This window comes from Salmo salar, chromosome 19 (genome assembly GCF_965601325.2).
Source record: "Salmo salar chromosome 19, fSalSal1, whole genome shotgun sequence".
In the NCBI taxonomy this organism is placed as follows: domain Eukaryota; kingdom Metazoa; phylum Chordata; class Actinopteri; order Salmoniformes; family Salmonidae; genus Salmo; species Salmo salar.
Window position 1 is genome coordinate 8,690,420 of NC_138309.1, and position 21,769 is coordinate 8,712,188.

Sequence of the window (21,769 nt, forward strand, 5' to 3'; positions counted from 1 at the left end):
GTGCTGACAACAAAATCACACAAAAATAATCAATGGAAATCCAATTTATCAACCCATGGAGGTCTGGATTTGGAGTCACACTCAAAATTAAAGTGGAAAACCACACTACAGGCTGATCCAGCTTTGATGTAATGTCCTTAAAACAAGTCAAAATGAGGCTCAGTAGTGTGTGTGGCCTCCACGTGCCTGTATGACCTCCCTACAATGCCTGGGCATGCTCCTGATGAGGTGGCGGATGGTCTCCTGAGGGATCTCCTCCCAGACCTGGACTAAAGCATCCGCCAACTCCTGGACAGTCTGTGGTGCAACGTGGTGTTGGTGGATGGAGCGAGACATGATGTCCCAGATGTGCTCAATTGGATTCAGGTCTGGGGAACGGGCGGGCCAGTCCATAGCATCAATGCCTTCCTCTTGCAGGAACTGCTGACACACTCCAGCCACATGAGGTCTAGCATTGTCTTGCATAGGAGGAACACAGCGTCTGAGGATCTCATCTCGGTACCTAATGGCAGTCAGGCTACCTCTGGCGAGCACATGGAGGGCTGTGCGGCCCCCCAAATAAATGCCACCCCACACCATGACTGACTCACCGCCAAACCGGTCATGCTGGAGGATGTTGCAGGCAGCAGAACGTTCTCCACTGCATCTCCAGACTTTGTCACGTCTGTCACGTGCTCAGTGTGAACCTGCTTTCATCTGTGAAGAGCACAGGGCGCCAGTGGCGAATTTGCCAATCTTGGTGTTCTCTGGCAAATGCCAAACGTCCTGCACGATGTTGGGCTGTAAGCACAACCCCCACCTGTGGACGTCGGGCCCTCATACCACCCTCATGGAGTCTGTTTCTGACCGTTTGAGCAGACACATGCACATTTGTGGCCTGCTGGAGGTCATTTTGCAGGGCTCTGGCAGTGCTCCTCCTGCTTCTCCTTGCACAAAGGCGGAGGTAGCGGTCCTGCTGCTGGGTTGTTGCCCTCCTACGGCCTCTTCCACGTCTCCTGATGTACTGGCCTGTCTCCTGGTAGCGCCTCCATGCTCTGGACACTACGCTGACAGACACAGCCTCTCTGGGCCTCTCTATCTGTGAGGCGAGAGCAACATGCTCTCTTGTTAATTTATAAAGCACTTCTTTTAAAATTACCTCCAGAAATATCATCATTCATTTCCACTAGATATACACATTTTAAAACCAGATCACAGATGTGGATTACATTAGAGACTCCTGCGGTCTCTACAGAGTTGGGTAGGACTGTCTTTAGTTCCTTTGCGCCTTATTTATGGAACAAACTGCAGATCCAACTTAAGTTAGACACTCTGGTGTCCCTTGCCCATTTTAAAAATGTTATGGAGGATCAATATGATGTTGTCTGTGATTGTTTCTGTTGAATTGTGTCTTTGTTTTGTATGTTTGAAATGTTCTTGTCTGTATGCCTAAAACTGTACATGTCAACATGTTTACACAGGGCACAGCCGTAAAAGAGATCCAGGTCTCAGTCTGTTTTCCCTGTTAAAATAAAGATTTTAAAAAAAATTTAAAAAATGCAAACCTTCTTGCCACAGCTCGCATTGATGTGCCATCCTGGATGAGCTGCACTACCTGAGCCACTTGTGTGGGTTGTAGACTCCGTCTCATGTTACCACTAGAGTGAAAGCACCGCCAGCATTCAAAAGTGACCAAAACATCAGCCAGGAAGCATAGGAACTGAGAAGTGGTCTGTGGTCTCCACCTGCAGAACCACTCCTTTATTGGGGGTGTCTTGCTTATTGCCTATAATTTCCACCTGTTATCTATTCCATTTGCACAACAGCATGTGAAATTTATTGTCAATCAGTGTTGCTTCCTAAGTGGACAGTTTGATTTCACAGAAGTGTGATTGACTTGGATTTACATTGTGTTGTTTAAGTGTTCCCTTTATTTTTTTGAGCAGTATATATATCTTTTTATATATTTTTCTTTGCATATCTTTTTTAAATATTTTCCTAAACCTCAACTTCTAAATACTCTCCTGCAACCAGCCTCACCCAATGTGGCGTGGATCTGTTTTTTTCTAAAGTATTTCTATTTACTTCGGATCTGGAATCCCTCAACTGAAGCTAGCCAGCTAACTACCTACCAGCTATCAGTCAGCAAACCACTGCTAGCGGTCATCAGCTAACGTTTCTGCTAACCACGGCCTGCTAGCTACCTAGAGCTACTTGGAACCCTACTAATCCACGACTGGTCTATCGACGTCACCGCACGAAGAGGCAAAAACTGACTTACCTCCATCGCGACGTCCCCCAAAGGCCCTTCTGCTAACTTGCTAGCCCCGGTCTGCTAACTACTAGCTTGCTTGCCCCGGTCTGCGAACTGCTTGCTTGCTAGCCCCTGTCTGCTAACTGCTAGCTTGTTGGCCCCGGCCTACTAACTGCTAGCTTGTTAGCACCGGCCTGCTAACTGTCTGAATCGCCATGTCTCCAGCCAGCCCAACTACTCACTGGACCCATATGTTCACTTGGCTACGCATGCCTCTTTCTAATATCAACATGCCTCATCCATTACTGTCCTGGTTAGTGATTACTGTCTTATTTCACTGTAGAGCCTCTAGCCCTGCTCAATATGCATTAACCAGACGTCCTAGACGGCCAGTTCATATAGCCTTTAGCCGTACCCTTATCCTACTGTGCAGCCGAAATTCATTGACCTGGCCAAGGCTTTCGACTCTGTCAATCACCACATTCTTATTGGCAGACTCGACAGCCTTGGTTTCTCAAATGATTGCCTCGCCTGGTTTACCAACTACTTCTCTGATAGAGTTCAGTGTGTCAAATCGGAGGGCCTGTTGTCCGGACCTCTGGCAGTCTCTATGGGTGTGCCACAGGGTTCAATTCTCGGGCCGACTCTCTTCTCTGTATACATCAATGATGTTGCTCTTGCTGCTGGTGATTATCTGATCAACCTCTACGCAGACGATACCATTCTGTATACTTCTGGCCCCTCATTGGACACTGTGTTAACTAACCTCCAGACGAGCTTCAATGCCATACAACTCTCCTTCCGTGGCCTCCAACTGCTTTTAAACACAAGTAAAACTAAATGCATGCTATTCAATCGATCACTGCCCGCACCTGCTCGCCCGTCCAGCATCACTACTCTGGACGGCTCTGACTTAGAATACGTGGACAACTACAAATACCTGGGTGTCTGGTTAGACTGTAAACTCTCCTTCCAGACTCACATTAAGCATCTCCAATACAAAATTAAATCTAGAATCGGCTTCCTATATCGCAACAAAGCATCCTTCACTCATGCTGCCAAACATACCATCGTAAAACTGACCATCCTACCGATCCTCGACTTCGGTGAGGTCATCTATAAAATAGCCTCCAACACTCTACTCAACAAACTGGATGCAGTCTATCACAGTGCCATCCGTTTTGTCACCAAAGCCCCATACACTACCCACCATTGCGACCTGTACGCTCTCGTTGGATGGCCCTCGCTTCATACTCATCGCCAAACCCACTGGCTACAGGTTATCTACAAGTCTCTGCTAGGTAAAGCCCCGCCTTATCTCAGCTCACCTGTCACCATAGCAGCACCCTGGGGTAGCACGCGCTCCAGCAGGTATATCTCACTGGTCACCCCCAAAGCCAATTCCTTCTTTGGTCGCCTTTCCTTCCAGTTCTCTGCTGCCAATGACTGGAACGAACTGCAAAAATCACTGAAGCTTGAGACTCATATCTCCCTCACTAGCTTTAAGCACCAGCTGTCAGAGCAGCTCACAGAAAACTGCACCTGTACATAGCCCATCTGTAAATAGCCCATCTATCTACCTCATTCCCATACTGTATTTATTTATTTATTTATCTTGCTCCTTTGCACCCCAGTATCTATACTTGCACATTCATCTTCTGCACTTCCACCATTCCAGTGTTTAATTGCTATATTGTAATTACTTCGCCACCATGGCCTATTTATTGCCTTAACTCCCTTATCTTACCTCATTTGCACTCACTGTATATAGACTTTTTTTTCATTCTTTTTTTTACTGTATTATTTACTTTATGTTTTGTTTATTCCACGTGTAACTCTGTGTTGTTGTATGTGTCAAATTGCTATGCTTTATCTTGGCCAGGTCGCAGTTGCAAATGAGAACTTGTTCTCAACTAGCCTACCTGGTTAAATAAAGGTGAAATAAAATAAAAAGTACTCAACTGGCAGCTTCATTAAATAGTACCCGCAAAACACCAGTCTCAACGTCAACATCGAAGAGTCGACTCCAGGAAGCTGGCCTTCTAGGCAGAGTTGCAAAGAAAAATACATATCTCAGACTGGCCAATAAAAGAAAAGATTAAGATGGCAAAAGAACAGACACTGGACAGAGGAACTCTGCCTAGAAGGCCAGTATCCCGGAGTCGCCTCTTCTCTGTTGACGTTGAGACTGGTGTTTTGCGGGTACTATTTAATGAAGCTGCCAGTTTAGGACTTGTGAGACATTTCTAAGTGACCCCAAACTTTTGGAGGGGCTTGCCTGTTTTGCATGTTATTTTGGAATGAATATGTTATATATCAGTTTATAAACATTGTAAAAATATATATCATTGAGTTAATAAAGCAGCATACAAACATGGTCTCTTTTTATTTTCTTGAGTAAGGCAGCTCCAAAATGCAGGTGTTTCAGCCTAGCTCAGTGCTTTCTGTGGTGGTGGGCCAGCCAGCAGAAAATACGGAGCGTTGCGCCGTGATTGGCTCAGTATTCTACCACTCATGGGGACACTACGTCACCGCCAAGTATAAGGGTAGAGCTAGAAAATTCTAGCCCTTCGGTGCTGCCATAGAGTTACATTAGAAGTGCCCATCCAAGAAGGCTCAAGGTCATTAGCCACAGATAAAATGACATCAAATCACATTATATGTAGAGTAGCTTTGATTGGTCTGATCATGTCAACATCATACTTTCAAAATCTTAGCTAGCAGTCATCATCATGAATCAAGTCGACGATCTACTGGCAAATCCTTTTTCATCCTTGGCATATGAAGATAAATAATTAAGAGAAATTACAAATAAAACGTATTGGTTGGAAATCGCAAGTTCAACAATGAGGTATGGACGGAATCAGTGACAGTGGCTAACTGCAAGCATTGCAAAGCAATCACTAGCCTGCTATTCAGTGGAGTGGCTGTGTGATCCCGAATCTGGGATTAAGGGGCTCTTTTCCAAGTTTAAAATTATAAACATTCAACACTGGCCATGCTGTTAATGAAGCATGATTTGTGCCGCACACAAAACTCCGAACTGCGAAAACTTGACTTCAGTGAGTTCAAGACAACTGGGAAGTCGGGAATAAACGAGCTCCGACTGGGTAAATACGTTTTGAACGGTCATCCAACTCGGAATTGTAAATCCGACCTCTTTCTAGAGCTACAACCTGAAGATCAATGACGTCATCATGACTCAACCTTGTTTTTTCCCTAGTTGTTTTGAAAGCACCATAAATCCAGAGAATGCCACTTTGATCACAAAATTTGCCCACGAAGGTCCGCCCCGGCACCTTCCTGTTCAAGTGAGCACAGCACAACAAGGTGAGTCCAAAAATGTATTGATGTTGCTGCATAAATGATGTAATATGCCAGGGTGTCACGTCCTGAGCAGCAGAGGGTGTAGTTGTCTAGTATTTTGGTCAGGACGTGGCAGAAGATGTCTGTGTATGTTTGTTCTGGGTTGTATGTTTCTATGTTGGTCTGTGTGGCTCCCGATCAGGGACAGCTGGTTATCGTTGTTCCTGATTGGGAGTCATATTTTAGGTGTGTGTTTTTCACTTGGGTTTGTGGGTTGTTGCGCTAGCACTGCTATTATTTTGTATGTATAGCCTGTTAGCCTGTCGTGAGTCATTCTTGTTTTGGTGTTCACTTTATTTAAAATAAATATTAAAGATGAGTATCCACATCCCGCTTGCATTTTGGTCATCCAATCCCAACGACAGCCGTTACACAGGGAGATATGTATACTGTAGCTAAGAAAGTAATACTAAGTGTATGTTGTGTAGTAAGCTGTTAGTAGCCCATTTGCCTCACCCTAATAATTTGGTCTATTTACCCCTCTTAATTTCGCCTACTGTTCTGACTTGGTGGTGCACATGTAGCCTATAACCTGTTTTAGAGAAATGTAATCACTGAATATTGTAAGAGCTTTCATTGTCTGCATACAGTATATGCTAGATTTATTTGTCCTACGGTTCTGACTTGGTGTACAAGGAGAGCACTGTAAGAACGGCCCATGTTCTGAATTCTGTCGCTGTACATTTCAAAAGTGCTAAACAAATAGTTATATTGACTACGTCCGTTATAGCTCGCTCATTAATGTCTTAATAGAAATTACAGATTGCCTCTTATCCGCTTGTCATCCCCTTATGAACATAGTTTGTACAAATCTCAATTGTCAGTAGAAACCACATTTGTTTAAGCAAGTCAGCCATATCAGCTAGGTTTTTTTTAAAGGCAGTAAATGAGGCTGAATTAACTGTTTCGCTGCCAGACAAGGCTCCGCTGATAGCCAGGTGTAGCAGTGGTAAGATGTTGGGACTGCTTTATGTAGGCCCTAACAGTTTGTGGGCACCGTTTGTCAAGGTTATACTGCAATTAATGTAGTATTTTGTGTGGTGTTGTGTAGTGGCTTTGCTGGCATGCATCCCACTTTTTTGTTTTTGTTTTGCCCGACCTGTCATAGGGGTCGTTGAATGGAGACCAAGGCGCAGCGTGCATAGTGCTCATTCTTTGTCTTTAATAAATACATTTTAACAACAAACGACCAACAACAGTCCCGTCAGGTACACTAGACTAAACGGAAACAACTACCCACAAACCCCAAAGGAAAACAGGCTGCCTAAGTATGGCTTCCAATCAGAGACAACGAAAGACACCTGCCTCTGATTGGAAACCATACCCGGCCAAAACATGGAAAACGAAACATAGAAATAGAATTCTAGCACGATCCCACCTAGAAACAGAAAAGCCCAAAACAACCACCTGTCACGCCCTGACCACTCCACTATGGCAAATTACCTCTTACAATGGTCAGGACGTGACACGACCAAGATTTACATGCTAAAATCACCACTGAACAGGATTATATATTTTGGATGCAATTTGAAAAAGAGTTGATGAAGAAAGACTACAAGAGGGCTCACGCGTGCACTGATTTAAAGCAACAATATTCGCGTGATAGGCTGTTTTAAAACTCTGCAGCTGCAATTAAAAAAAGTATTATCTTTACAGGAGAATGACAGGAGAGGTGAATGGCACAGCGGAAGAAAGATCAGATGGCTTTCAGAGTCAGGGCTCATAGACCAGACACACTGAGGGGAGTGCAAACAATGCTATGTCAAATGAGAGGAGGTCCAGAGTTTGAAGAGTTTTGGAACACAGCCCTGGGCAGTGAGAGGTCCAGAAAAATATAAAAGAGGGACTCTACAAGCTACTGTAACGCGTGTCGTGTGTGTGGAGGACCAAGACGCAACAGGGAAGTGTATACTCATCTTCTTTTTTTTAATATAGAAGTAGAAACAAATATACAATTAACGGAAATGACACTAACAGTTCTGTGAGGTGATAAGCACAAAACAGAATACAACTACCCACAATACAAACAAACCCCTAATTATAGGACCTTCAATCAGAAGCAACGAGGAGCCGCTGCTTCCAATTGAAGGTCAAGAACAAAACTGCACATAGAAACAGAGTGACTAGAATAAACATAGAAAATGCCCTAACCTAGAACATATACCAAAACTCTAGACCACTCTAATCAAACACCCCTTGTCTATACACATAGACTAACAATCCCCGAAACATATAAACAAAATACCCCCTGCCACGTCCTGACCATACTAAACACTAACAAATAACACCTTTACAGGTCAGAACGTGACAGCTACGCAGATATATCAGCCCTAAACTAAGGACTCAAACACCCGGTTAAGTCAAAAACTGTACTTGTCATTGGGTTGGTGTGAGCGATGATATACTCACACATCGGAGGGTTTGGCGTTAATAGCAATGACAGGCCATCGCTGGTTGACTGGCTGTTTCGGCAGATCCTCTAGAGTAAATGTCCTCTGGCCAGAACGAGCCTGACAGACAGACAGACAGACAGACAGACAGACAGACAGACAGACAGACAGACAGACAGACAGACAGACAGACAGACAGACAGACAGACAGACAGACAGACAGACAGACAGACAGACAGACAGACAGACAGACAGATATAGAGCGAGAGAGAGATAGAGTCAGAGAGAGCGAGAGAATGGAGGAGGTAGTGCTGAGATGTTACACACACACAGTCCTCCCTTACTGTCCGGGGTCGAAGAAGCCGTCCATAGTGATGTCCTTGGAGGCCAGTGTGTTGGACAGGCTGTATTCGAGAGACAGGTTGGAGTCTACGCACATGTGCACACACACACACACACACACGCATGGACAAACACACCAAACATACAGAACACACACAAACAAAATAAACAATTGTGTCCTACACAATGCACACAGATCAACACACAACTTCAGAGCAGACACTAAATGCAACTACTACAGAGCTAAAAAAAAAAAATATTACAGAGCTATACTGCCATCTGCTGGTAGCTTAGTAAATCTCTCCTGTGGATCACCACTAAAACCCTCCTACCTCTCTGGTGATTAGAATCACAAAAGCATTTCATTATGCAATCTGTCTTGAAATGTCAGAAGGGTTGGGTTAAATGCAGAAGACACATTTCAGTTGCAATCATTAAGTTGTACGACTGACTAGCTATCCATCTGTGGTATTGTATGGAAGCCAAAGCCATTTAATAATGGAAAACACAACCCACACACGCACAGACACACACTCTCTTGTATAACTAACCTTGTTGGGACACACAATTCAGTCCCATTCAAAATCCTATTTTCCCTAACCCCTAAGCCTTACCCTGACCCTGACCCCAAAACCTAACCTTAAACCTAATGCTAAAACCAACCCTAGACCCTAACCCTAATTCTAACCCTAACCTTAACCCTAAACCCCCTAGAAAAAGCATTTGACCTTGTGGGGACTAACAAAATAACCCCAGTTGGTTCAATTTGTGTTAGTTTACTATTCTTGTGGGTACTTCTGGTCCCTACATGTATAGTTAAACACGTCCACACTCACCCCAGCTTGCACATTTCCATGGCATTGTTGGTGCACACGCTGATAGCCCAGCATGCATTGTGGCATACCTCCTGTGATTGGACCGTAGCAGTTTGACCAATGGGACAAGGCCTTCCTCATTCCTCAGCTAAACAGGAAGAGTTGGAATGAGAGGAGGGAGTTTGTACTTTGGGAATATTCCATTGGTTCCATCGTACCGGGAAAACTCAAGAATTTGATGTATTTGACCCAGATTTGAAACCCACACTACGGGCAAAGACACACTCATGTCTGCCTGTTCCTCAGCGTCGCAGGCGAGCGGTGAGGGCCTGCATGGCTCTGACAAGGGTGTGTGTGTGCACAGACTGCAGCGGCTCCAGGAGGGCGGTCATGACCCCGTGGGACAGGATGCTGCCGTGCAGGAATTCCTGTTCGGCCATGTTGGTGAGAATGACCACAGCGTGAGCCACCATACCGGGAATCATGTGATGGAGCTGCTGAACTAAGCCAATGACACTTATTTAATGAAATAAAATGAAGAGATAACGGGGGTGGACATACACACACACTTAGCCCTTGCAGCTCTGAGGCACCCTGGAGATGGCCTTGACAACGTGTGTCTGAATGTCCAGCATGTTGGGAGTGGTGATGAACTGCAGTAACCTCTGGAGACCTCCAGTCTCATGGATCAGCTGGAGACGGTCTCTGTCCTCCAAACAGATAGAGACCACCTGTACCAGCTGCTACATGCAGATCACTGAACAACTACAAGACACAAACACAAGGAATGAGTCAAATTCTTTAAAATACTTGAGCTTTGCTTGATTTTGTTTACCTGGTAGAATGAATTCAATAGAAAGATCAAACTACAAGTTCGATCAAGAGCATGTTAAATACTTCACAAGTACAGTACTTTCAAGTATGTGATAAATATAAATATATGACCCGCACAGACCTTGTTGCAGAGGAACTCCAGCAGCCTGTCAAAGCCATGCTTCTCCCTGAAGGTGACCTGTGTGTTATTATCCATGGTTACGCTTGCCGGGGTCCTCAGACAAACTGCTAAATGACCCGGGAAATCAGATCTCAACAGCTACAGGAGAGGAAATCGCCATTCATCTCATGCACAGACACGCGGCTGGGGAGGTCCTACACACATGTAAAATGGGGCTTTAGCTCAACAGGCTAATATAGTCTCGTGGCGAGCAGGAGACTTGAGTTCAAGCCCCATCGGTCACACACACAAAACACACACCTGCACCAGGTTGTAGATAGACTCCTCAGAGTTCCTCTTGACATCAGGATCAGGGATGGATAGCAGCTGTATGAGCGGCTCTAGTCCTTCCTGGTCCGAGATCTGGACCTTACAGTTGAAGCCACCAACAGGGAGGCCAGGCACAACTCACGGACCACCACATCCTCTGGCACAGGAACACACACATATAAACACATACACACACACACACACACACACACACACAGAAAGATACACACAGATACAGACAGATACAATGAAATGTGAAATGTCACAATGATTTAATGACTGGTGGAAACATATGATTGATACTCAAGAAGATATGAGAGCCACGCCGCCACCAAACGCTCAGCCAAAGCATACTTTCAGGTGACAGCTTTCCGATGACAGAAGGAATGACATCCAGTTTCTTCAGAATTTTTTTTATATCACATTTCAAACAGAGCAGAATCCGAAATGACCTAATGTTTCTGGCAACAATCTTGTCTTCAGCCACAATTCACCACTGTGTACAGTGTGACCGACCTGTGTGTTGATTTCGTAACTGATTTCGTTACTGCATTGTGTTACTAATCCTATATCAGTAGTTGTTACTATCCTACAGCAGTAGCTAGAGAAGGGTTCCTTTACTGTTGGCAGCCATGACCCCCAGGGCCATGAAGGCGTTGTGGTGGACCAGCTTGTCTTCGTGGGATATGAGATGAGACAGAGGCTCCACTGTCCCCAGCCCCAGCAGAGAGCTCCTGTTTTCATCACCTACCACCATGGGGAGACAGAGAGACAGGGAGATAGATGGTGGAGAGAGAGATTGAGAAAGAGCAAGAGAGAAAGAGATGCAGACAGACAGACAGACAGACAGACAGACAGACAGACAGACAGACAGACAGACAGACAGACAGACAGACAGACAGACAGACAGACAGACAGACAGACAGACAGACAGACAGACAGACAGACAGACAGACAGACAGACAGACAGACAGACAGATAGACAGACAGATAGATAGATAGATAGATAGATAGATAGATAGATAGATAGATAGATAGATAGATAGATAGATAGATAGATAGATAGATAGATAGATAGATAGATAGATAGATAGATAGATAGATAGATAGATAGATAGATAGATAGATAGATAGATAGATAGATAGATAGATAGATAGATAGATAGATAGATAGATAGATAGATAGATAGATAGATAGATAGATAGATAGATAGATAGATAGATAGATAGATAGATAGATAGATAGATAGATAGATAGATAGATAGATAGATAGATAGATAGGGCTTTATGCTCAATAGGTAAGCTGCTCCCAAGCTTTGGTCCAGGCTCAAATTAATATATCGCTTTCATTCCACAGCTTTCCACAATCCAGTTTTTTCAGATAATGTGATTATTTCAATGAAGAAAGGATACCATATTGCTAAGACGTTAGTTCTCTCAGCAACATCAAGGGTAAAAACACCTTTCCCTGCAAATTTGTGGATGGCTTAGCAAGCTTTAGCCAAAACCTCTTCAGGGGAATTGAGCATGAGGACCACAGGGGCTGCCTTCTTACTCTTGATCGGCAGGGTGTCAAACTAGCAAACTAGAGAGGAGAAGAAGAGAGAGACTATTCCATTTGCTTTGGCAATGTAAACATGTGTTTCCCATGCCAATAAAGCCCTTTGAATTTAATTGACAGAGGCAGAGATTAAGTTGCTTGACTTCTCATTAAATTGACCCCCGCCACCACATATCTTAATCTTCTTACCAGATCCTTAGATGGAGGCTCACTCTCTTTCTAAATTTTCTTCCCATCCTGAAAATACAAACAACATATTTTTCAGAAAACTTATTTACCCATTTATAACATGCTGTCAATGTTTACATGGGTGTCAACTTTGGCATGCACTGGCTGAACTTAGCTTGTTAACTAACGTGTTAACTAACCTGCATGCTAAGGTTGTAAGAGAGCTTGCTAACACAATTACCCAGGACGTCCAAATGAGGTTGCTTTTAGGAAATTTATGATGACCTTCCTGATTACCATTTGAATAATTAACCGTTTCTTACCTGTTGTTCAAGTCCGCGGACGATCAGTACCTAGGTATCTTGCATACAGGTTTTCAGCTAGTCTGTTAGCTAGCTAGCAAATTATGTTTTGGAAAGCAAGTTTAACATTTTATTCCAAGACGACGAATGCCACATAGTTTTAGTCATAGAGATCCTATCTAATTCTTAGTTCTATGTTTTTTTGTGTGTGTGGTCCAAACTGGAAGCCAGAAGTTGGAAGATTTTCATGAAATGAAGGAAAGCCTTTGGTTTAGAATGTGCCACACTCTTTTATGTGAATAATAAAGATTTGTATTTTAATTCCTAATTATATGGATTGGACCACTAGCCAAAACATAAACAATAAAATGCATCCCATGACATTTTCACATGCAATTGGCACTTGAAGTGGTGCGCATGGAATGTGCAACAAAAACGATAGAGTAGGTAGGTCCTTTATTTGATGATGACCGTCATACAAAATCAAGATAGACTATATTTCATCAGTTAATTCCTGCAAATCACATACTGTGGCTTTTTATCAACTGGTTGTTCTGGTCATTTGCCAACATCCTCAGCAAGATGTTAGCTTTGCATGCCTTCGCAACACAAAGAACAATTTACATTTCACACAGCAGATGATAATATTTGCCCTGTAGCCTTATTTTGCATGCACTGCTTGTACAGTTAACACTGCTAACACAAAAAGACAATTTGCAAAGCTTACCTGCATTTTTAGTGGCTTGGAGACTAATTTTGCATTAAAATAACAACCTGAACATTTTATGAACTGTTTGGTTAGGGATTATTGGTTTACCTTCATATAGGGCAATATACATGTGTGTCATTTTGCTGTTTTGTATTTATTTTACTGTCTGAATGTCACCCACACCCACTTTCAATTATATTCTATTCAGTCGTAATGGTGTGGCTGTGCCTTTAAGAGTTGGCTTGCCTGTCTCCCACAGCAGCACAAGAGGCTCCTGGCATGAGGAGGGTGAGTCATAAACCAAATGAGCTCCACATCATCACCAGCAGACAGAGCGGGGCTTCCTCCACCACAACGACGCCCTGACACAGCACAGCGGCTGGAAACAGCACACTCTGCACTGCTCTGCACCAAAACACCCAAACGACCTCTAAAAGCATTAAAGCACCTCTGGCCATGCGGGACACTGTCATTGTCAGCGGCCTGCCTGCCCTGAGTGATACAGATTAATCTCAAATAAAGGTTCAAGATTAGGGGATGGGGGTGTGCAGATATTTTATAGCTTTTCACTATGTATTATTAAGGTTTGCAAAGGGACATGCATACAGTAGCCTACATAGACACACACACACACACACACACACACACATGCACACGGCTGATAATATTACTTTAAAATAAAAAGGACCAGCATTTATCAATGTCCTTTTTCTAAAATGTGTCACATTTTGTATGAATACAGTATTTTATTTGAGGAAGGGAATTACACTAAAGAGAGGGCGAGAGAGAGACCATACTTGAGGAGGTTGGACTGCAGTGTGTTGGTGCGTTCAAGAACACTGTGAACTATGGATAAAAAAAGGGCTCATGCCGCGTTCACGTCATGTAAGTTATTTACGTGGAGCTTCCTGTTGGTTGATTCTGATACATCCCAAGTGGGAAACTCGGGTATCATTGTGCTTTCAAGACAACTGGGAACTTGGAAAAAAACGAGGACAAATCATGACGTCAGTGATATTCAGGTCAGAATGTCGGAGCTGTAGGAAGATGCCAGTGTTTCTGAAGTCGGAGGATTCCTAGTTCCGTGTTCTGAGTGGTCTTGAACGCGACATTAGCAGAGTGAAAGACTGAATCGAATGGGAACGTTCCAGGCCGCCTACATGACGCATATTATCATAACGTTAAGTCATATTGCTGGGGTTCTTGCAATGATAAACATTACTTCCGTATTTTTAGATATCTGATACAGATCTGTAATCTCTAAAATCTACATAAATGCAGCACTGGATTCAACAATGTGTTCAATAGCGCAAGGCTTCTGCCAATTTATGCTACCTGGAACGCTACTATTGTCCAATCTGTCTGCACGAGGGAATGTCGCTCTGGCTGTCATCCTTCCCTCGAGCTGTCAGTTGACAGTACAACACCGAGCCGAAAGCATCGTAGGAAAGAACAGTTTTGATAAAACGTAGATTTGAGATTTCTCCTCTTTGGCACTGGAACGGTTGGGCCACTGTCATATTTCGAGGCTGACCAACGAACGCGTAGGAGGGAGAAAAACCAAAAGGACTGAATAGCTAGCTAGTTAGCAAGCTAACGACCGTTAGCTTTGGCCAGTGCTGCCACTGCTCTGCTAAAGCGTTAGGTAGGAGTATGCAGTACCAGTAGGCAGGCGAGCTGCGTTGGCATTTTAGTGTAGTTCGTTGGAAAAATTATTGCTAAGGCTGCATTAACGTTTTTATTTTATTTGACCATTGCGGTGTTAGCTTCCTAAATGTTTTGCCTGGATGCGTCCAGTCAGTTGCTTGGTTAGCCAGAGAGCAATGCTAAGTGACGACGTCGACTCGGTGAGGCTGTCGTGTCGGGGGTGAGGAGTTTGAGGAAGGAAGAGGTGACTTACGATGTTGGGGGGAAGTGTTGGGTTAATGAGCTAGTGGTGCGTTAGCTGACAGTGAAGGAAATAACGTTAATATTTTACAATACATTATCAACGACCGTCATTTCGTTAACCAGCTAACTAAAAGCTAATGCAAATTAGAGAGGCTAGGTAATACAGAAAATACTGTTGTTTTCGGCTTGCTCGCAAGCTAAATGCAGAGGGAGGGTGATCATTGAGTGGCTACTCTCCCAACTCCATAAATAACTGTCACTGACTGAGTGATATCCAGCCTATTTCACGTAACTAAAGATGGCTACAGCGAGCAGCATTGCCGCATCTATTGCGAGCAAGACGAAGACGAAGAAGAAACACTTTGTGGCTCAGAAAGTGAAGCTTTTCCGAGCCAGTGACCCTCTGCTCAGCGTCCTTATGTGGGGAGTCAACCATTCGGTAAGTCGGTCCATTGGGGTTGGTTGGTGGTGGGCAAATCGATGTTTCATGGCCCTGTAACGCTACTACTAAGTTAAACCTAAAGCTCAGCTAGCTAACAATAGTGTCATCTATGTGTCAGAATGTGGTTGACTTGCCATACTAGAGACTGGCAGGCGCAAATCAGCGATGACGGCTAGCAGTGGTTATCGTCCTGTTAATGCAAATCAGCATCTGGTCACATTAGGCTTGATTTTGAATTGAAGTTTAACGTTAGTTGGTTTTCAATAGAGCTTTGGCAGAAATGCAATACTAACTAGGTAGCTAAGTGGGCATTCTCATGGTGTTGGGCTAGATTGTCAACCATATCATGAGTAATTTATCCTACTCCACATACCACACTGCCTGGGGTAAATGTGAATTGCTGATAGACTAATATTATGATAACTGTTCTATTTTGCATTGTCAATGTGACACTAAGTAGCTTACCCTGTGTGTGTGATTGTGAGTGAGTGAGTGTGTGTGTGGGATAAGCTCTCTGAGCTCCCAGGGTCCAGTGTCATGAGAGAGCAGATATTTCCATGTCAGAGCTTATCATCACTCTCTGTCCCTTCCTCTATGTCATTCACTGTACACAGAAGGAAGTCTCAGTCAGAGCCATGTAGCTTAACGTTGGCTCACTGTCCCCATGTTTCATCACATAAAATACTAATTAGCATTTTTACTAGAACGTTGTTATTGTTTTGGATACAACATTGAAGTTCTAAACCTCAAATAGAGTTTGCTGAATTCTTTAGCATATGTCTGTGGAAGAGTGGCTAGGCAAAGAGTGAATGATCACCATATTCTGGGTATGTCAGCATTTCAGTAGATTCTCTCTGCAATGCTACACTGGCTGTTTAAAATAATTGACATTTTTACTCACTGTATGCCATGTAAACATAAACTGAGGAGTTTTAAATAGTGAGTAGAGGTTATTTAGTAGATGGACATGAAATGATTACTCCAGTCTAGCCAACTGAGTAAACCAGAGATTACATTAAACAGAAAAGAAGCCCAAGAATAAACCTTGGCTGTGTTACTGTAAAGGCGTCCGCATGCTTCTCAGCCGGAACAGTTTGGTAGAGTTTGTGCATATATTATGACATTTTGTGACATTTTTGTTTGTTTTGGACTTAAGTGATTTTTATTTTTTTTGACTGTTCGGACTGAAATTGTTCAGGACGCAAGCCAAAGTTTGGCGCCGAAGTCTACGCCCCTTCGTCGGTGATTGGTCAACAGTAGGGATTCTTCAATAAAGTCTTTGTTGTCATTCAACGAGAGACGATTCATCATCATGCACATTTTTTAATTGAAAGATACTTCACCAAACACCTTAGTTAGATGTAGAGGTCGACCGATTATGATTTTTCAACGCCGATACCGGTTATTGGAGGGCCCAAAAAAAGCTGATACCGATTAATCGGCCGCTTTTTAAAAATGTATTTATTTGTAATAATGACAATTACAACAATACTTAATGAACACTTATTTTAACTTAATATAATACATCAATAAAATCAATTTAGCCTCAAATAAATAATGAAACATGTTCAATTTGGTTTACATAATGCAAAAACAAAGTGTTGGAGAAGAAAGTAAAAGTGCAATATGTGCCATGTAAAAAAGCTAACGTTTAAGTTCCTTTCTCAGAACATGAGAACATATGAACACTGGTGGTTCCTTAACGTGAGTCTTCAATATTCCCAGGTAAGATGTTTTAGGTTGTAGTTATTATAGGAATTATAGGACTATTTCTCTCTATACGATTTGTATTTCATATACCTTTGACTATTGGATGTTCTTATAGGCACTTTAGTATTGCCAGTGTAACAGTATAGCTTCCGTCCCGCTCCTCGCTCCTACCTGGGCTTGAACCAGGAACACAACGACAACAGCCACCCTTGAAGCAGCGTTACCCATGTAGAGCAAGGGAAACAACTACTCCAAGTCTCAGAGCGAGTGACGTTTGAAACGCTATTAGCGCGCACCTGGCTAACTAGCTAGCCATTTTACATCGGTTACACCAGCCTCATCTTGGGAGTTGACACTCTTGAAGTCATAAACAGCGCAATGCATTGCGAAGGGCTGCTGGCAAAATGTACGAAAGTGCTATTTTGAATGAATGCTTACGAGCCTGCTGCTGCCTACCACTGCTCAGTCAGACTACTCTTTCAAATCATAGACTTAATTCTAATATAATAACACACAGAAATACAAGCCTTAGGTCATTAATATGGTCGAATCCGGAAACTATCATCTCGAAAACAAAACGTTATTCCTGTTACATTGCACAACCCTCAGCGTTATGTCATAATTACGTAAAATTCTGGCAAATTAGTTCGCAACGAGCTAGGCGGCCCAAACTGTTGCATATACCCTGACTGCGTGCAATGAACGCAAAATGACACAATTTCACCTGGTTAATATTGCCTGCTAACCTGGATTTCTTTTAGCTAAATATGCAGTTTTAAAAATATATACTTCTGTGTATTGATTTTAAGAAAGGCATTGATGTTTATGGTTAGGTACAGTCGTGCAACGATTGTGCTTTTTTGGCAAATGCGCTTTTGTTAAATCATCCCCCGTTTGGCGAAGTCGGCTGCCTTTGTTAGGAAGAAATAGTCTTCACAGTTCGCAACGAGCCAGGCGGCCCAAACTGCTGCATATACCCTGACTCTGTTTGCAAGAGAAGTGACACATTTTCCCTAGTTAAAAGAAATTAATGTTAGCAGGCAATATTAACTAAATATGCAGGTTTAAAAATATATACTTGTGTATTAATTTTAAGAAAGGCTTTGATGTTTATGGTTGGAGCAACGTATACCTAAGCGATTATATGCAACGCAGGACACGCTAGATAAACTAGTAATATCATCAACCATGTGTAGTTAACTAGTGATTATGATTGACTGATTGTTTTCTATAAGATAAGTTTAATGCTAGCTAGCAACTTACCTTGGCTTCTTACTGCATTCGCGTAACCTCGTGGAGTGCAATGTAATGCAGGTGGTTAGAGCGTTGGACTGGTTAACCGTAAGGTTGCAAGATTGAACCCCTGAGCTGACAAGGTAAAAATCTGTCATTCTGCCCCTGAACAAGGCAGTTAACCCAAAGTTCCTAGGCCGTCATTGAAAATAAGAATGTGTTCTTAACTGACTTGCCTAGTTTAATAAAGGTGTGTGTGTGTGTGTGTGTGTGTGTGTGTGTGTGTGTGTGTGTGTGTGTGTGTGTGTGTGTGTGTGTGTGTGTGTGTGAATTAAAAAAATATATATATGTATATATATATAAAATTTGGCAGCCAAAAATTCCCGATTTCCGATTGTTATGAAAACTTGAAATCGGCCCTAATTAATCGGCCATTCCGATTAATCGGTCGACCTCTAGTTAGATGTAGAATTGCACAACTAAGATCTCTTCAGCAAAAACGTCAAAATGAATGACCAATTTATTAAGTTATCTAAAATGAATTCTGACTATTTTGAGGAAGTTTATACTGGCTACAGTGTTGCAAAATGGACAACCAGTACTATTGCCACTTTTTTCTCATTTTTCAAACGCTCATTTTTTTTCATAGTTTTTTTTCTTTGTTATTTCAAAAAAAATTCACCCCGTTTTCTCCCCAATTTTGTGATATCCAATTGGTAGTTAGTCTTGTCCCATCGCTGCAACTCCCATACGAACTTGGGAGAGGCGAAGGTCGAGAGCCATTTGTCCTCCAAAACACGACCCTGCCAAGCCGCACTGCTTCTTGACACACTGCTCGCTTAACCCGGAAGCCAGCCACACCAATGTGTCAGAGGAAACACTGACAGCTGACGACCGACGTTAGCGTGCATGCGCCCGGCCGCCACAAGGAATCACTAGAGCACGATGGGATAAGGACATCGCAGCTGCGACACAGCCCGGGATCTAACCCTGATCTGTAGTGAAGACTCTAGCACTACGATGCAGTGTCTAACACCGCTGCGCCATTCGGGAGGTCCCAAACAAAGGCCTTTTTAAGGGAGAATGCAAGAGAACACTCCTTCAGTTCAGCTAGCTGAGTTGGGCTAGGCGCCAGCCAAACGGAAGCATGCTGACGCCTTAACAGTGAAGTGTTGGCCAGACACGGTGGTCTCGCTATCTCTCTAGTGGTGTATGTGGTGGTCCTCTACTGTTCCAGACAGATGTTGAGCCCCCCCCACCCCCCTCAGTTGTTCTCCCTCATTCACGCTGCATCAGAGGCTGGTCAGCCCAGCTCAAACTTCTATAATAAAACAGTCTCTTTTGGTGCAGGGTTACTAATGTGAATGAGAAGAGGGGACACACACACACACACTCTCTCTCATGGAAAGAGCCTTGATTGTGCTATGCTCTCCACTGCACAGGCCCGAAGGGCAATTACATGGTAATGGAATTATGCTGAGACTCAGATTTTTCTCTTTAAAATGTATACCAAACAAAAAACATCGATTTTAAAAGTTTAACCACCCATAGAATTTATGCACAAGGACTACTTTTAACAATTTACACAGAACATTTTATGGAAACACATTTACAGGAAGAACTGTACAGATACGGGGCAGCAGGTAGCCTAGTGGTTAGTGTTGGGCCAGTTAACGAAAGGTTGCTAGATCGAATCCCTGAGCTGACAAGGTAAAAATCTATAATTTTGCCCCTGAACAAGGCAGTTAACCCACTAGGCCGTCATTGTAAATAAGAATTTGTTTTTAACTGACTTGCCTAGTTAAATAAAAAAATAATATTACAAAAATACATTTGGTAACAGAATAGAACTGAGGGAGATTTTACCGTAAGTCTGTTACCAAACCTTGCATCTGTATAGTTTTTCCAGTAAATGTTTTTATTTTATTGACTGTGTAAATTGTTCAAAGTAGTCATTGTGCATAGAGTTGTATGGTATGTGAAATCTTTTTAGTGAAAAATCTGCGTTTCAGCATAATTCTGTTACCATGGAATTGCCCCTAACTAATATCGTTGTTAAGCCAGGGAGGGGAACCAAGGGAGGTTACACAATAAGTGTGTCATGACCACAACAGCCTAGCCTAGATGGTATTCTATCCCACTGGTAGTTTACTGCATCAGGCTTGTGTGATGTTGTGACCACACCTGTGACAGGAATACTTCAATTAGCTCCCAGAGAGTTGATGCCCTAGGCTTTAGCTCAGTGGGCTAATGTTGTCCACTTTAGTCACACAGACAGTATCTGTGTTTGATTCCCAGCCAATGTGGCGTAGCCTGCATGTTCAAACTGCTCTTTTTGCATTTCCTGACAGGGTGACGGATAACCATGTTTTATGCCTGAAGCTGCTTGATTTACAGTTTAACTCCTCATGGTCGCAATGACTTTCTCTTTCTTGCAGACTTGCAACAAGCTCTAAATTGGTCAGTTAGTGAGGGCGATAGTTAGAAATAGAAAGCCTGCTGATTGTGTTTGAGCTGATGTCTATGCCCCAGGTTTGAGTAGGGTTCAGATGTAATGTCTGCTAGTGACGGAACAATGAAATGGAGAGAGGGGAGGCCTGACAATGTGGTCCACCAGTAGAACTGTGCAGAGGCAAGACACACACACACTGAGGCAGGCAACTAAACAGAACCCTTATCTCCTCAGGGACACATGAATCAAACCCATCCACTCACTAGCACTTCCTGGAAACTCACCAGCTCACTGCATTCCTGCAGCTCTAGTATCATGGGAAACCAGTGACAGGACTAGACAATTCAATTGTTAGTCACTAGACGGCCATGGTAGAAAGGACAGAGAGAAGTCACTAGATTACCTGGCTCGAGAGCTTTTCTTGATTTGCGGCAGCACCTCTACTGTAGTTGTTTGAGCACAAATTGCATTTGTGATTTTTAAAGTGCTAGCCTCCGCTGTGCCTCGGTCCTTCCAGCTGTGTGATTGGTAGAAGTGCATGAGTGACAGCAGCTAGACATCTCGGTCTATAATCCTTAATCTCCTTGTGTGGCGAGATAACTAACTCAGTCTGACAGCCAAAGCCTCAGACATCCCTACTGTCTTAAGGCCTTGAGGATATAGGACTTAGCTTAGAGAGAGACACTGACTGTTGACACGCAGCTCAGCCGTACAACAGGGACCTGTAGTGCTCCATCCATGGACAGGAGCTCTCTAGAATGTCAGTACAAATCTCTGGCGAATCATCATACATACAGCGGTTGGCTCTAATGGGCACGTTGTAGACATGTACTATTTCAGTGATAATTTGATGTGTAGTAGCATTCTACATTATAAATCAGTGAAAGACTC

The 21,769-nt window shown here is 43.2% G+C and overlaps 2 protein-coding genes across 4 annotated transcripts in view; one reads left to right on the plus strand and one right to left on the minus strand.

Moving 5' to 3' along the window:
• Positions 1 to 9,715: 9,715 nt before the first annotated feature.
• LOC106578391 (armadillo repeat-containing protein 3) lies at positions 9,716 to 12,346 on the minus strand. Its single transcript, XM_074112238.1, is given in 10 exon segments — positions 9,716 to 9,889; positions 10,102 to 10,253; positions 10,256 to 10,295; positions 10,402 to 10,523; positions 10,526 to 10,567; positions 10,765 to 10,833; positions 11,032 to 11,157; positions 11,874 to 11,988; positions 12,162 to 12,209; positions 12,341 to 12,346. Coding segments are annotated over 10 exon segments (894 nt in total).
• A 2,142-nt stretch (positions 12,347 to 14,488) lies between these two features.
• Positions 14,489 to 21,769, plus strand: part of LOC106578380 (phosphatidylinositol 5-phosphate 4-kinase type-2 alpha) — a 34,964-nt gene continuing 27,683 nt past the window's right edge. For 2 of the 3 annotated variants that reach the window (XM_082965593.1, XM_082965594.1), the window contains exon 1: positions 14,489 to 15,480. In XM_082965593.1, the coding sequence (XP_082821719.1) occupies positions 15,340 to 15,480 (141 nt within the window). In that variant the 5' untranslated portion in view covers positions 14,489 to 15,339. The remainder of the gene's footprint in view (positions 15,481 to 21,769) is intronic. The other variant, XM_082965595.1, reaches the window with a different exon arrangement.